The sequence below is a fragment of the Dendrobium catenatum genome, unplaced genomic scaffold (genome assembly GCF_001605985.2).
Source record: "Dendrobium catenatum unplaced genomic scaffold, ASM160598v2 fragScaff_scaffold_847, whole genome shotgun sequence".
NCBI classification, from domain to species: domain Eukaryota; kingdom Viridiplantae; phylum Streptophyta; class Magnoliopsida; order Asparagales; family Orchidaceae; genus Dendrobium; species Dendrobium catenatum.
This window is the reverse complement of record NW_021319309.1, coordinates 2,609,510-2,624,615: the sequence shown is the minus strand read 5'-3', so window position 1 is coordinate 2,624,615 and position 15,106 is coordinate 2,609,510. Positions and strand designations below refer to the sequence as shown.

General features: G+C 35.3%; 2 protein-coding genes across 4 annotated transcripts in view; one reads left to right on the top strand and one right to left on the bottom strand.

Moving 5' to 3' along the window:
• LOC110113627 (protein FAR1-RELATED SEQUENCE 5) overlaps window positions 1–2,589 on the top strand; it is a 31,846-nt gene extending 29,257 nt beyond the window's left edge. Inside the window, exons 4-5 of one of the 2 annotated variants that reach the window (XM_020846278.2) lie at window positions 80–136; window positions 1,988–2,589. In XM_020846278.2, coding sequence (XP_020701937.1) covers window positions 80–136; window positions 1,988–2,023 — 93 coding nt within the window. In that variant the 3' untranslated portion in view covers window positions 2,024–2,589. The remainder of the gene's footprint in view (window positions 1–79; window positions 137–1,987) is intronic. The other variant, XM_020846279.2, reaches the window with a different exon arrangement.
• Window positions 2,590–3,374: 785 nt separating this feature from the next.
• LOC110113642 lies at window positions 3,375–14,637 on the bottom strand. Of its 2 annotated transcripts, none has more exons than XM_020846300.2 (8): window positions 14,158–14,637; window positions 6,120–6,267; window positions 5,877–6,027; window positions 5,326–5,451; window positions 5,162–5,242; window positions 4,870–5,062; window positions 4,523–4,790; window positions 3,375–3,928 (listed from the first exon to the last, which is right to left on the bottom strand). In XM_020846300.2, exons 1-8 carry the CDS (start codon window positions 14,380–14,382, stop codon window positions 3,675–3,677), a joined length of 1,446 nt encoding a protein of 481 aa, XP_020701959.1. In that variant the 5' UTR covers window positions 14,383–14,637; the 3' UTR covers window positions 3,375–3,674. The 2 variants fall into 2 exon arrangements, with proteins under 2 accessions (XP_020701959.1, XP_020701960.1); XM_020846301.2 differs by having other exon boundaries at window positions 3,375–3,916; window positions 14,158–14,635.
• Between the last annotated feature and the right edge of the window lie 469 nt (window positions 14,638–15,106).

Genomic DNA, 15,106 nt, shown 5'->3' with positions numbered 1-15,106 from the left:
AAGCCTCGATGATGCTATGTATCAGAGCATGTCATGTTTATTTTTATGCTTACTGAAATTATTTTCTTATGAGCTTTAGGATTCTCCAGCCTCTGACCTGCATCATCCATTTCATACAAACTCTCATTTGGGTCAGGTAAAAACTACCCATCCTTATATATATATATATTTTTTATTTTAGAAGTAGATTGTTTTGCTTTTAATTTTACGGTATTTACAATGTCTCTTAAGGATTTTTTTTTCTGACTTGAGCAGTCGTCTCCTTTCATTAGTTTGGCAAAACCTCTCTCTCTCTCACACACGTGTCACACACACACTCACAAAAAATTTATGAACCAAACTAGCCCCTTCCTAGATCATTTCCTTCTCATTTATGTTCCCAAACTCCCTTCAAAGTTCAAGTTCACACGCATGTCTATGGACTTAGCCATAAGTGAGAGCTTCCAGTCCTCCATTGGTGTCTGCAATTTCAACGACTTTAATTCCTGCTCAAATATTTTGTTAAAAATGGTAACATAAACCTAGAATCATTAACAGGACATGCTTAAATTTGCATGACCACGGAAATAGTGATTAAGATAATATTCCTATTTTCTGATGTAGGGTCTTTATTGTGAAGGCAATAACTTGATTAGTATCTTTTTAGGGTAATTGTGAAAGGGTTATTTGGGTTGTGATAAAATGGGTATTCATAATTTGGTTTTGAAACTTCTGAGCTATCAAAGGATAAGTTTTCCTTCGAGAAAATAAAGAGTAGTTTTGAATTAGAAATTTTGAATATTAGGAATTTTGTATCATTGATTAAGGAGTTATGATATATCTAATTTGATTGCTAATTCGATTGCTTATAGTAGGAAATTGTTTCGCTATATTGAGATTTGGTTAGGATATTCTAGCATTAGTGGGGAGTTGAGGCCTTGGAAGGTTATGAGGATGTGGGAGAATATTTAGGAGTGTTTTGAAGAGGTTGGATATATTTTGGTGTTGAGGGACGCTAGGCTCAAAGATAGGTAGGCAAGATTAAATTTATGTGGGAAAGATAATAAGAAAAAATAGCAAGAAAATATAATTACGGATTCACCAAAGCCCTAGGGGTCAACCACCAAACTTTACCAAAGAGTAGAGCAGCCGCCAAGCTTTTCCCACAAAATTTACACATGCAAAAAATAATTTTTATTCAATGAATCAAAATGTGCAAAGCAATATCTAATTTATAAAATTTTTCCAAACTTAGAAAGCTTTGAAAAGCTTTAGGAGCTAATAAAATACTAATATATGGATTGATGGCTTGTTCTATTACAAAGAAAAATAAAATAAAAGATAATATAAAGATTAAAGCTTCCAAATACATTAAAATTTTTATTGGCCAAACAAGACAAGCAAATTCTGAAATCAAGCCATTTATAAAAATGTTTGCCTGCTTGACTTGTATGGCCCACCTACTTACTCATCAAATGATCTTAATTTAAGCCTCTTAATTATTCTTTCATAATTTTAAAATGATTATGGGTCATTTATGACTTGTATGGTGAGGTACACATGATGCGCAGCCCTGCAGAGTCTTGATTTGTAATCTTATCATTAGTCTTTATTTTTTTGCTTCATTACCTCTATGAATGATTGTTGTTTCAACAATATTTTTTGTCATTCTCCTTTGAAACATTTGCAGTAAATTTCACCAGTAGCATGCCTTCCAACCGTGTCTAGGGTTTCCATGTAAAATTGCAGTACAATTAGGGTCATATCAAACCCTAAATACACCATAAGGATGTGTAATCAGCAACTTTTGCTTACCAAATAGCCTTTAGCTTAGTGGACACAACTAAGGTGAATTTTCTTAGATATACATAGATTTAATTTCTATAATGATCTTTTGCCTACCTTATATTTATACTGACATTGCATTTTGTAATGAAAATATGAGATAGATTTATATCTTCTTAAAAAAAAAAAAACATAATTTTGTTCATTGATTATTAAACTGCAGGAATTCTCTGCTCAGCAACCGCAGTTCACATTATGAAAGAATTTGCCGCCTTTGAATGCATATAGTGCACAGCCATCAAAAGACATGAAGAACTACAAATTGCTGTTAGTTTAGTAAGGGCACGATCTACATTTGATGGCAAAGTGTATTATTTGGTGAGAATTTGTACCCAATTTTAGTAGGCTGATGGCTTCAATAGGGAACTTTTCTCTCAGCACCACACTTAGGTTTCATTTGGGACGGCTTTTTTACTACTTAAAACAGTTTTTTAGTACAAAAAAATTTAATTTTTGTACTAAAAAATTGCTTTAAGAAGCAGTATGAAAGCAGCCCCAAACAAAACCTTAGTTAAATATAAGGTGCATCAAATAAAAAGAAAAAGAAATGCACAATGGGGACTGTGCTTGTCTTTCATGGTTTGCCCAATACATACAGCTAGAATTGTACATCTATTAGCAATATGTAATAGAGATTGTTTTTATGTTTCCAGAGAGTTGTGGGTTATTTTATGAATCCTATATCTTCATTTTTTAGCGTTATATAAGTTGTAGACTTTATTCTATGTATTTTCTGGTACAATTTCAGCCCTTGTTATTCTTGCCTATCTTTCTTCTTTTTTCTTTTTTCCTTAAATTTTTGCATTGTTTTATCTTTGTTGTATATAATTGAAGCATTGAAATGTATTTTTACCAAGCCATTCCTGATCTTGCTAATGATTTGTGCAACACTAAATTTTTCTTTGATATTTATTTCAAAAATCATAAAAAATAATGAACTTGCTTTGAAAAGCAAAAATAAAGACATTATGAAGCAATAGCTGTTCACTCAAACATATACCCTACGTAGCCTGAAGTCAGTAGTCACTTCGCCTGTCTGCTTTGGCAACTAATATGACATAGCAAAATGATTGAAAAGATTGATCTAAAGAGAGATTATTCTATACAGAGATCAAACAAAGAGAATCATTCAAATTTGCTGCTCTTTTACTACGCTTTTACAAATACTCAGTAAAATTGCACTTTTGTTGTCATTTTATTGAATATTTGCAGAAATATAACAAAAGGAGAACTAAAGCGCATCAAATATCATACTAATTGAATATTTGTTGTGTTTTAACTGTTGTACATTTTTAAATACTCAACAAAAGGACAACAAAAATATAATTATAAATACGCATTTGCTGTCATTTTATTGAGTATTTGTAAAAGCACAACAAAAAGACAACTAAAAAGCAACAAATTCGGACAGTTCTCTCCTTCTGATCTCAGCGCACAGAATAAATTTTTCCTCCACTTTAGAAACTTGTCTAATCAACAATTGCGCCAGTTCAAGCAAAGGCTGATTGCAGTTGACGCACGCTAGGAGTAATTACAAACAATATTCTAAATATCGCAAAACAAAAGATAAACTAAAGCTACATAAAACAAGTAAACAACCTCTCCCTATCTGCTCTCAAAATAAACATCATTAAGCTACCAGTTCCAACTATCATACAGCACATTGCTTGGTCAATATTACATTACTAAGTGCGCAATCAAACTATTCAAAGTTCAGAAATGACAAAAATAACAATTATACAAATCCTAATTAACCTAAAACGAACGGCCACCTTTGTCTCTAAGAAAAATTGGCACATATCTTACAGGTAAATTACTTGATTTCCATGTTTACAAGGAAAAAAAGTAAGCTAATTTGACCAGACATGTATCAATCCTTGTTTGTTTCCAGTGTAGATCTCATTCCTATCCTCATCGTAGAACAAAGCTGTAACATCTTCAAGGGCTTCACGAACACTACATCTAATGGAAGATCTACTGGCATCTCCTCTTTTACGTGGACTCGTCTGGATTAAAGGGTCATTTGCCGATATTTTCGCAATGCACTTTCCAGTAAGGATATTGCTCATGTTGATGGATCCAACTGCAGAAGCTGCAGAGATAACTATTCTCCATATTTCAGAGCTAATCCTTGATTATAAATTAGGGAGATTTACATATATATCATCCTATAATATTCTATTTACATATTTAATAGCTAAAACTTTAGAACATCTCCAACCGAAAATCTCATTTTTCACTCCAAAATGCCGTGAAACTTAAAAATGTCGTGATTCATCTCCAATCAAACTCCATTTTGCCCCGTAACGGTCGTTCTCTTCTTTCGCGTGTTTCTTCGGCAAGTTCGGTAGAGACCAAAAAATGGCAAAGATAAACAGTGCAACACCAATATTGGCGTCGCACTGTGCATCCGCGATGAAATGAAGTAAGAATTGCCGCTCGGTTGGAGCGACGGAAGAATGGCAAACAATTGTTTTCATATCAAATATGCGCGATAGAAATGAAATTATGAGTAGTAGGAAGGAAATATGAGTGGTATAATTGATATTAAAATAATATAGGATGGTATGTATGTAATATTAAAATTTTGGGTGTTAAATATATAAATAGGATGGTATAAAGTGATATGCATGTAAATTTCCCATATAAATTATTATATATATAGAAACGTAGAAAAATCAGATAAGCATGTATATACCTTCACCTTCATCTTCACATCCTTCTTCTGATTTGCAGTAAGAGATTATCAAATCCTGATCACTGGTAATATAGATGTTGTTCGTATTACAGTCAGGGTGCCACAACAAGTGGTCTTCAAAAGAGGTGACCAGTTCTCCCCGGAAATTCCACACAGCGACGGTCCTGCTTCTAAATGTCAGGAAAAGATGATTTTCGTACAGGAAGATGAATGCCGAAGGAGTCATGAATTGTGTCTTTTCCACTTCAGTTAGTTCTGAATTCCTAACCTGATAGAATTTAGGAAGAGTGAGAAAATGTAGCTCGAAAAAATCAACTAAATAGGAGGTGTGAATGAAAATTTTCTACATCTAGGATCTGAAGATTTTCATTCTCTTGCTTGACTAGAAGCTTCTCATTGAACTGCTCAATGAAGTCGACCTTTTTGTTACGGTGTAACAAGTGATTGAAAGATTTTAAAACTGTGCCATCTTCAATTGAAAGTATCTTTAATGGAACATAACCAGGATTTCTACGACATATCAATAGCATGATTCCTGGACTGTGAGAAATAATCAATAGTTAGAAGTTAAAAGAAATGTTAAAAAGTATTAAAAAGCATAGTGAGTTTAAAACAGGTAATTGTTTGGAAGCATCAAACCTGATCTTAATCTCCTGTACATTCTTATCGGATATTGAGTACAAAAAGGAATAGTTCTTTAGGTCAAAAACCTTGTATATTCTGAGAAAGAATGCACAAATTCAGGAATTCACTACAATAAGTTGAATTATCATCTCTTTTATTAGATCAACAATATAGCTTACCCGTCCTGAGCTGAATAGGTAAGAACTTTGCCATTCACGTCATCAAATTCAACAAAACCTGGCCATTTTAGAGATTCGGTTTCAAAAAGAGGGAATCCAGCATCAAGTTGATTTCTCCTTATATATCTGCCAGAATTCAATGATGATATGAGTGTATTGATCAGGAAGAACCAACATACTCATAATCCATAAACTTTACAGAAAATAAAGAAGCACACGGTGGGCACTGGTTAACATTCGATAACACTAGATTCTACTGCAGAGAGCTTTTTCTAGCATTCACAATATTTATTATACAGTGAAAGCAAAAAAATAAAAAACTTTTGAAACAATGAGAAAGCCCAAATATGGCTTACATAAAATGACCAAAGATGTAAGAATTGTCCAACAAATCTATTTTTAAAATTTTTATAACATTCTAACAAAGATATGAACAAGTGATTCATGCATTTGGAAAAAATACAATTATGCATCAAAACGGACAGTCAAAAGCCATTAAAATATGGGGGTATAGTACCTCGAGCATGTTTGAAAAAAAAAAAGCATCTTACTCTATTGGAGTGGTCCGGCATTTCAAGGAACTGAAGTGGTCAGAGGCATAAACTGATACTGTAATCAATGATTCGTTGTTCTTATTATAGAAAAGGCTTCTAATTACTTCATCAGGACTTATATTCAAGAAGCAAATGCGTTTGTTAGATGCTGCAAACAAAACAAAAAAAAAAAAACACAATATGTCAATCAGAACTGAAGACAGATCAACCAAAAAACAGAAGAGAACCTGAACAGCTTACTGCGACTAAAGGCTGCACAGAGACCAGACTGAGCAAGAGCAAATATGACATCCTTTGCCGCAACAATCTCTATAATCTTAGATCTCTTCTTGAGAAATTGTAATTTTAAAAACCAATGAACATTGTGATCATAAGTATCAAACTCCTCCTGCATCATCAAAAAATGGGGCTTAAATTTCAGCTTGAAGTCAACACTTGTGGCATGAGGTTACGCCAAGCAGGAACTAGTTAGCTTTTTGCTGACAATAGACAATGCAAAAGGCCGAATATTTCACATATTCAATAGATAAAAATAAGCTATACCAGAATATAGCAACAAGACATGCAATATCTGAAATACCAGCATAACTTGCAAAGAAAAAAAAAACAATCAGAAAAAATGTAGAAAAGCAATATAAAGCTAGAATGAAAACCGTTCTATCCATTGGCGCACTCTTCATGAAGAAATAAAGATTCGTCAACTCCTTTCTAACTAGAGAGATGGCAATGGGATCAAATTAACTAGAACATATTTTAGTGGGTTTGCAATAAAAGGGTTTAACATTGGGCATTGTAAAACAAGGTGTAGCATGAGATTTCATTGCATTCATAATTTCATATATGGGACTACACATAAGCTTCCTATAACCCAACTATAGAGTATAGACATCAATCAACTAAATAAATTAGCATGCTTAACCCTTTAGAAGATTGATGACAAACAATCTTTCATACACTACTTTAATAAAAAATAGAACAAAATTAATGATTGGTTTTATATGGAATAAATGTCAAACAACGCTTAACATGGATGAATGAAATAAATAGCATTCATAAAACTAACTCAAAATAATTAGGATAAGGCTAACGAAGACGAAATTACAACACAAACTCAAGCTTATCTAAAAAATTGTAAAGGGATGGGTGCATTAGTAAAAAAAAATTGGGAGGGATTAACAAAAACTGATATAAACAGGAGAGAGTGAGCAAATGATATTTAAGGTTAGAATATGGGTGATGTGATTTCCTTAACAAACCCATTCTAACATCCCAGAACTACTACTTATTTATCAATTATCATGAGCAATTTCCATATATCTAAAACAAATAATTAATAATAAGCGAGAAGGGAGCTCGGGGGACAAATAGGAGAGAGCAGGAAAATATTCAAGGTTACCATATGGATCGTATAACTTCCCTGAAAACCCCATTCTAACATATCTGGATATACTAATTTTATCAATTATCATAATTATTCATGCCCTTGCAACAATAACCTAGCATGCTCATTAAAAATTAAAATATTAACATTCAACAAGAAGAGGGGAAGATTAGGCTATAAACAAGAAAATGGGAAGAAAAAATATTCAAGATAATTGTAGTATAATTTCCCTTGAAAATCCATTCTAACACCTCATTGCATATACTATTTTTTAATCAACTATCGGCATAATTCATGCCCATGCAAAAAAAAGTGTAACCTCGCCCCTACTAATTAAATGAAGCAAGAAAAGGTGAAACTTGGGGATTTAAACAACAGCAAGTCAAAAAATGACGCAAGTGTATTCCTTTATGAAGAACAATTTTGGGTATTTCCCATTCAGAATAAGCATATGACAGGGTCAACGAGTCAAATGATAGATAAACTGAAGAGAAGTTAATCAAATTCTTTGATTAAAAATTATCTTTCAACAAAGAAAGCAAGACATGAAATACATAGCATTGATCTTGCATAGGCACAATTTTCATAACAGGTTTGTAGGGGTTGCAGTTCTAATACAATAATGTACTGAATTTTTAATTTTCTTGTCAAGCAACAAAAATAAATACGCATAATTAGCATCTGCCGCATTCAAGCATCAGTACTCCTAACACTGATGCAGTTCTAAGGATCACGATAGAGGTTATTAGGTAAGAGTTCTGCAGACATTTTCTTTATCAGTTTTGATGAGGTTATAAATTATAAAAATACAAAACATGTAAAATATCAACCCTTTGGGAATTAATTTCTTGTCATAAAACAAAAATAAGTACTCAAACATCAGGAATCGCTCAGGTTAAGCATAAATACATCAACACAACACTCAAGTGCACATTTACAGCAACCATTAAAAACCATAAATTAATAAAATAAACACCACTCCAATCTGTTTATTTACTAGAGATTAATCATTCAAAAGAGCAGAGCATGCATTGCTGACAAGTCCAGAGGTGATGCAGGACTACATGCAAAGATCGGAAACTTGCACAAAATAAATTAAGAACAATTTCAGATTTTCGTTAATAGTGATTAGAACAACAATGTAAAACTCATAAATGGTCAATCCCATTTAGGCCAAGCGACACAAGAGACTAAACCAAATCAAAACACTTAGAAAATTAAAACATTGCATAAGTAGTAGTTTCCAACATAACCAAACTATAACAATTAGATCTAAGAGACAAGAAGTAACAAACCTACGATTACTAATGGATGGCGATTGGTAGACACAATCTCTTGCGTGAACAAACTCTCATAAAAGTAAGTAGAATTTGAAAGAAAATGAATCAAGGAAGAAGATCACCTTTCCGGAGAGACGTTGTGAATTACCATGCACCTTTCGTTGGTCCCTTTCAACAAGTACTACGGGAAGAAGATATCTCTATGGATCCGCCAAGGATTGAAATCACGCCAACGACGGGAAGGGGAGAAGATCCACAACGCCTTGGCCGTCGGATGCAAAGTCGAAATCACCCTTCGAGTCGACCATGAATCAATATCATGTAAAGGGAGAACAAACTAGAGAAGGAGAGAGAGATATGGCGGTGGGAGGGAGGAAAAGGCTAGGGTTAAGAAAAGACTAGATGGGATGAAGAAATAATATTAGATCTTCATACCAAAAAAATATTCTCAGATTTTAAGTGAAAGAGGAGGGAAAAATCTGAGATTTGAATTTTCAAAACCAAGTAATGAAGAGTTTTAATGGAGCATTAAAGGGAGGGGACCACATGGGAGGCCGGCAGCATGGAGAGAGGGAGTGGGGGTTAGGGGAAAAGGAGTTATGCGTTTCCAAATCCGCTCCGACTAATTAATGATGAAAATTTCAAATCCGCTCAAATTCAAATTTGAAATTTGAATTCTCATTGAAACTTTCCTAATTTGGTGTTGGACAAATTTGGAAACTTCCACTTTGAATTTTGAAATTCAAAATTAGTGGAGAAAGCAAGAAGGGGGGCCGGTGATTGGTGGAAGGGATGGTGGTGGAAGAAGGGGAGGCCGGCGGTTAGGGTGGAGGCCGGCGGTTAGGGTGGAGGCCGGCGGGATGATGGGAAGGTGGGGGTTTTAAGGATATGGTGAGGTTGAGCTTGAGCGGGTGCGATTAGGAGGTGGAGGTTGGTGGTGGGGAATGGCCGGAGGTGGATATTGGGGTAAATGAAAAGAAAGAAGGGAGATAGACCAAGAGCCACCGGAGGTGACTGTTGGGTACGACGGGTGGCCTTTCCTAGGCTCCACCAAACTCACAACTCTCTCTCAAGCTCTCACAAAAGCTTCAAGAAGACAAATGCATGAAATTTCTTAATATCATTCATTAACCATCAAAAGTACAAGATGAAGGCTATAAATAGCCTAATACAATGACATAAAATAAAAGGACTCAAATACCCTCAAGGGCTACATGACTCAATCCCTCAAGCAAGGGTAAAAAAGGGAAAATGCAGAAATAAAATACATCAAAATAAAATGACAATACTAAAATCAGAAATACATCGGGTAAATCGTGGCCATAGATCTACGGCCACGTCGTCGGTAGACTTTCCAACTGATGTCCCCATCAAGAGGCCTAACCATAGAAATGTCACAAATCACAATCTAATAAAAAAACAATTAAATGAGCAATTAATACTCAATGCACTACAATAGGATACTTAAAATTTTCTAATACAAACCTCATTTCATAATATGGAAGGATATTTGGGTTTAAGTTCATTTGACAGCATCATTAGCCATATCTTAACTATTAGGAGTCAGCTTTATTGATCTTTATTATTTAATAATTAATGATGAGTATTGAATGAGATGTTAAATCAATTTTGTAAATATCATTTTGCACAACTTCCATGTGATAACATTCGGTCAAACAAAATTGCTTTCCTAGCCCTTCAACATTAATTTCATTCTTTTTTGGTGAATCTTCTATCCTCTCTTATATATACCACCAAACCACAGAAGTCTGCTTTCCACTATCACATCCTCAATAGATACGACCCAGGAAATCTCTCATTTAATAACTTTTATACTTAGTTTCGCCACATAGCCATCTTAGCATTCTCATTTCACCTATACTCAACTTGGCAATGCCCCGTTTATCATCAAACAATTGAATCTATATAACATAGATGCTACTCATAGTTTCATAAATATTCATTTTAAGTGTCAATTAAATTCCCTTTTCACAAATGAATGTTGAGAAACTTATCCATTTTAAACACACGATCATACCTATTAAAGTCATATCTTTGTCTATATTCCAACTATCCTAAATATTAAATCAAAGTATTTAAACATACCACACCAAAGTGTAACTTCATTCAAATAATGAGGCAAATGATTATCAATTTCATACCAACAAATGATATATTAAATACTCGGTCTTTATTCTACAAAGCCTAAGTTGTATATATATATATAAGGCTTTGTCGACTATTATTAATTGCCAGAAAATAATGGGGTATATTCCTCTAGTTGATGGTACAAAAAAATGAAAAGAAAAATGATGAAACAAGCACATTAGTATGATGAATTCACAAATTCTAGGTATCAAAAAGAGTTTTTTCCATCATATCCATCCAAATAAGCACTAACTACTTTAAAGTCTTCATTAGTATTGATCTCAAGAGTAGCAGATACAAGGAAAATGATCAAGTCACAAGAAATTGTCCATAGAGGTAAAAATATGGCTTAATAATAAACTCAGAAATATATGCATGTGAAAAAAATAGATGACTAAAAGGAAGAATGGTGGGAAAAAGAGCAACGTTGCAATAACAAAGAATGATTTTCTCAAACCAACATAAATGAAGTTCCTCTCATTTATAGTGTAAAAAAACTTTTACAAGGATGACACAAGCACGTTACTGAGGTAGATGTACAAACTTCTTGGTGTCAAGAGCATCCATTATCATAACATATGCCCGAATCTCTGTTTAAAATTGCGCAATAAGAGGCGCGCCTTGAGGCACGCCTCTGCGCAATTTGACCCAAAACCGCCTCGAGGCTTACGCAATTCCTCTCCTGGCAGAGGCGTACGCCTCACTTGGACTGAGGCGCGCCTCAGAGACGCAATTGTGCAATTCTGGTAGAGGCGTACGCCTCATGGAAACGGGCACACCCACTTAAAATGAAGACTTTTTCTTTCTTAATCCCGCACGACTCCCACCAGTTCTCCCGAGAATTTCCTTCCCGCACACTGTGTTCGCGAAACAGAGAGCTCCCGCACCCGTCGGCTTCCCTTCCCGCCGCTTCTCCCGCTGGCGCCGCCTCTCTCCGGCGAAGTTGAAGTGTCCGGCCGCCCTCTAGGAGTACTCCACAATTGATTTTAGGTTTTTTTTGTTTAGGGTTATATTTTTCAAGTGTAAGAAAATCTAGGGTTTATGTTTTTTTTATTGTTTTTGGATTTTTGCTTTAGAAAACATGGTTAGAGGCAAAGAAAAGGCGAATACGTCATTTTGTACTTTGGGACAAGATTTTATTGCATCTATTTTCTTACTTTCCACTATTTTCATATATCATTTAGATGTTTTTATTGTAATATAGAATATTGCTATTATTTACCTGCTAAAATTCTTAATTTCTCATTTACGCAATTCTGTGTCCGTGAGGCTTACGCCTCAGACCGCCTCGAGGCTTACGCCTCGCCTCACGGACGAAAACCGCCTCGAGGCTTAATTACGCAATTTTAAACCTTGGCCCGAATAAGTACTAAAATCTTTAAAGTCATCATCAAAACCACCTTAAGAGTAGATGATATGTAAATCATTTAATTACCTAGCAGATGGCCATTGAGGCAAGAATTGGGCTACTAATGAAATGATGGATACAATTGTCCATAGGAAAAGGGAGAATAATTGAAAGGGAGAATGATGGCAAAGAGAATAGGTTGAAATGACATAGAATGATTTTCTAAAACAAGTATAACTATGCTTTAAAAGGCAATTTGAAAAGAAATTTCACTATTCATATCAGCACAATATTCTAATTACTAAATCTGAACCAGCCATTTATTTGCTTTGAAAGTTGAATATCTAGGCATAGAACACTAATATCTATTCATCAAACATAACCATGGTAAACTATGAAGAACTACGAGGATCCCCATGGATTAAAATGTGTCAGACCTAAAAAAATGCAACATTTGTGAAATATTTCTACAGTATAAAACATATTTCCAAACACGAAGGGTAGAGGAGAGAGATGTTAGATAAACTTGGAGTGACTCATAATGGAAAATGTGATTTAAGTTGGCAATTTGAGCATGAACGACCACAATTCCTAAAAAAGCCCAAGGGAAACTGACGAGATAATTCAGATTAATAAAGAAGCTCATTAACTTAAAAAACTTACTCTTATAATTAAAAATAGTCAAATGAACATTTTTATTAAAAAAAAGGGAAAATATTGATCCAATCTTCTTTCTAAAAGTTTTGTTTGAGTGCTACATGTCACTGCCACAGCTTTAGCTAATCAGAACAATCTAAGAAACTAAATCAAGCGAATATAACTGCTTCAAAAAGTAATGCTTTGAGAAATTTTATGCAAGCATTCTAAGTTATGCCTTCTATACAAAAATAGGCATTCAAGTCCTCTTAAGTTACTTGGTCTTGATTTGCCTCAAGCATCATCTTTAATGATAAAAAGTAGATTATACTAAAATCCATGCTAACCCAAATTTTTGAAAAATATTACACTAAGTATAGCAACAAATTAGCCCTTAAAAGGAAGAGCTATGTCCAAATAGTGCACTTGTCCACGGGAAACTTTAGCTGAAAGTAATAGTATAAACTATAACAGAGGCAAACATTTTCAACAGGAAATAGCTCTCTTTTCTGGTTTCATAGCATAAACGTAAAGATTCACACTCTGCTAACGAGTATTTGACCTTGCTAAGCCGCCCACATGCTTGAGGGCATCTCCAACCAAAAATACCATTTTTCACTCCAAAATGCAGTGAAATTAAAAAATATCGTGATTCATCTCCAATCAAACTCTAATTTGCGCACTTCTGCGAAGGTAACCGTCTTTCCCCTCTTTCGCATGTTTCTTCGGCAAATCCGGTTGAGACAAAAAAATCACGTAGGTGAGCAGTGCCACGCCAATATTGGCGTCGCGCTGTTCACCCGCAAGCAAATCGCGGAAGATTTTGCATTCCGCTGGAGCGACCGAATGACGCCATATGCATGTTTGGCGTACAGTTGAAGATGCCCTTAGAGAATAGCACGATTGGTTCCTAGAGTTATCTTGCTAGAGAGCATTGCATATGACAAGGAAATCCGCATACGTAAATAGAGAAAGCCAACAATAAATTCATAATAGCATGGATTAATCAACTACGTGGATTTATCAATGTAAGAGCAACTCATTTCAGCCCACATTCCTAAACGTCAACTAAGTATCCATGGAAGACAGTAGACCCACCTAGTCTCATATGCAACATAGATCATCCATAAAGAAACTAGAAGCATCAAATCAAACCCATCTAATTGTGACGAATCTAAAAGACCAAGGGCCAATATCGAATGAAAAAGCCATAAAAACTCATAACCATACTCGCATCCCATTCCTCCTCCATCTCAAGAGATAGACCCTAATACTACGTCCAACCGTGCTATTAAATCATAACGCACGAACAAACAAGCTACCACAACCAGGAGTTTTGACAGCAGCCGTGGCAAGATGATGCCAATCCAGAATGAACTGAGACAATTCATAATCAAAATCCGGAAGGCCCGGAAACTAAACCCTAACACCTCGCAAATTGTAAGAAAATAAGATTGCGCGAGAGGGTTGCGAAGCAGAACAAACCTGGAGCTGTATGTTCCGGAACTTCTCAGGTGCATTCGACGAGGTGCCCCGCGCGATTCTAGGGAACCCTCCGATCTCGCGCCGCTGGAGCTTGGTGACCGAATTCACACACTCTCGCTCCCGCGGCTTTTTCGAGGATCCTGCAGAAGAATCCTGCTCCTTCCCCCGCTTCTTCGCCGTCACGCGAACGCGAAGACGGGGAACGTTTCTCTTGTGATTTTCCATCCCGACTCTGACTCCGCTGCGGCCGCTCTTCCGACTGATGGGCGGGGAAAGATATCGAGGATATGGTAGGCGGGAGAACCGCCGGGAGCTAGGGTTAGGGTTTAGAAGAGCTCTCCCATGGCAACAGCAGTAGAGAAACAAGTAAGAACAGGCCTCAGATAATCAGATCCGGTTTTCTGTCCGCTTCGCTAATGAGTTCAAATTGAATAGGCTTTATGAACTTTTTAATTCCATGTTAACTGCGAAGGCGGATGAGATTTGTTCCGCCTGAAATTCAAACAGGTTTGAAATTCAACACGTGCAGTCGTGCAGATATTAAGAACAGCATATTCGATATAATATTCAAAATTAAGGAAATATTTTATTTATTTTATTTTTTAAAAATTTATGTTTAAAGGGTAAGTTAGGATCAAAATATATTTGCTATAGGCTATCAATATAATATTCAAAGTAAAAGAAATATATATATCAAATATATATCAATGACACATGGTAATGAGATATACCAAGAGAGAGGGAAATTATTCGGTGCGGTCGAGTCGTCAGGGCGTCGGGGCGCAACGTGGCATTTTTGTTTGGTGTCAACAAAAATTCACAAATTACCACAGATAGTACAAAACATCAATATAAGACTTTCATTGTACTGAAGCAACATATTTCAACATCCATATACTTCGTTATTCGATTAAAACACTGCAGAATTCAAAATACCAGATAAAAAACT

Bases quoted from the DNA above. Each gene is read 5' to 3' on its own strand.
- LOC110113642 (XM_020846300.2), bottom strand. From the start codon at position 14,382: ATGGAAAATCACAAGAGAAACGTTCCCCGTCTTCGCGTTCGCGTGACG. The intron at 6,268-14,157 runs GTTTGTTCTGCT...TTGATGATGCAG, and splicing joins TCCGGAACATACAGCTCCAG to GAGGAGTTTGATACTTATGA. The intron at 5,452-5,876 runs GTAAGATGCTTT...GAATTCTGGCAG, and splicing joins TGCCGGACCACTCCAATAGA to ATATATAAGGAGAAATCAAC.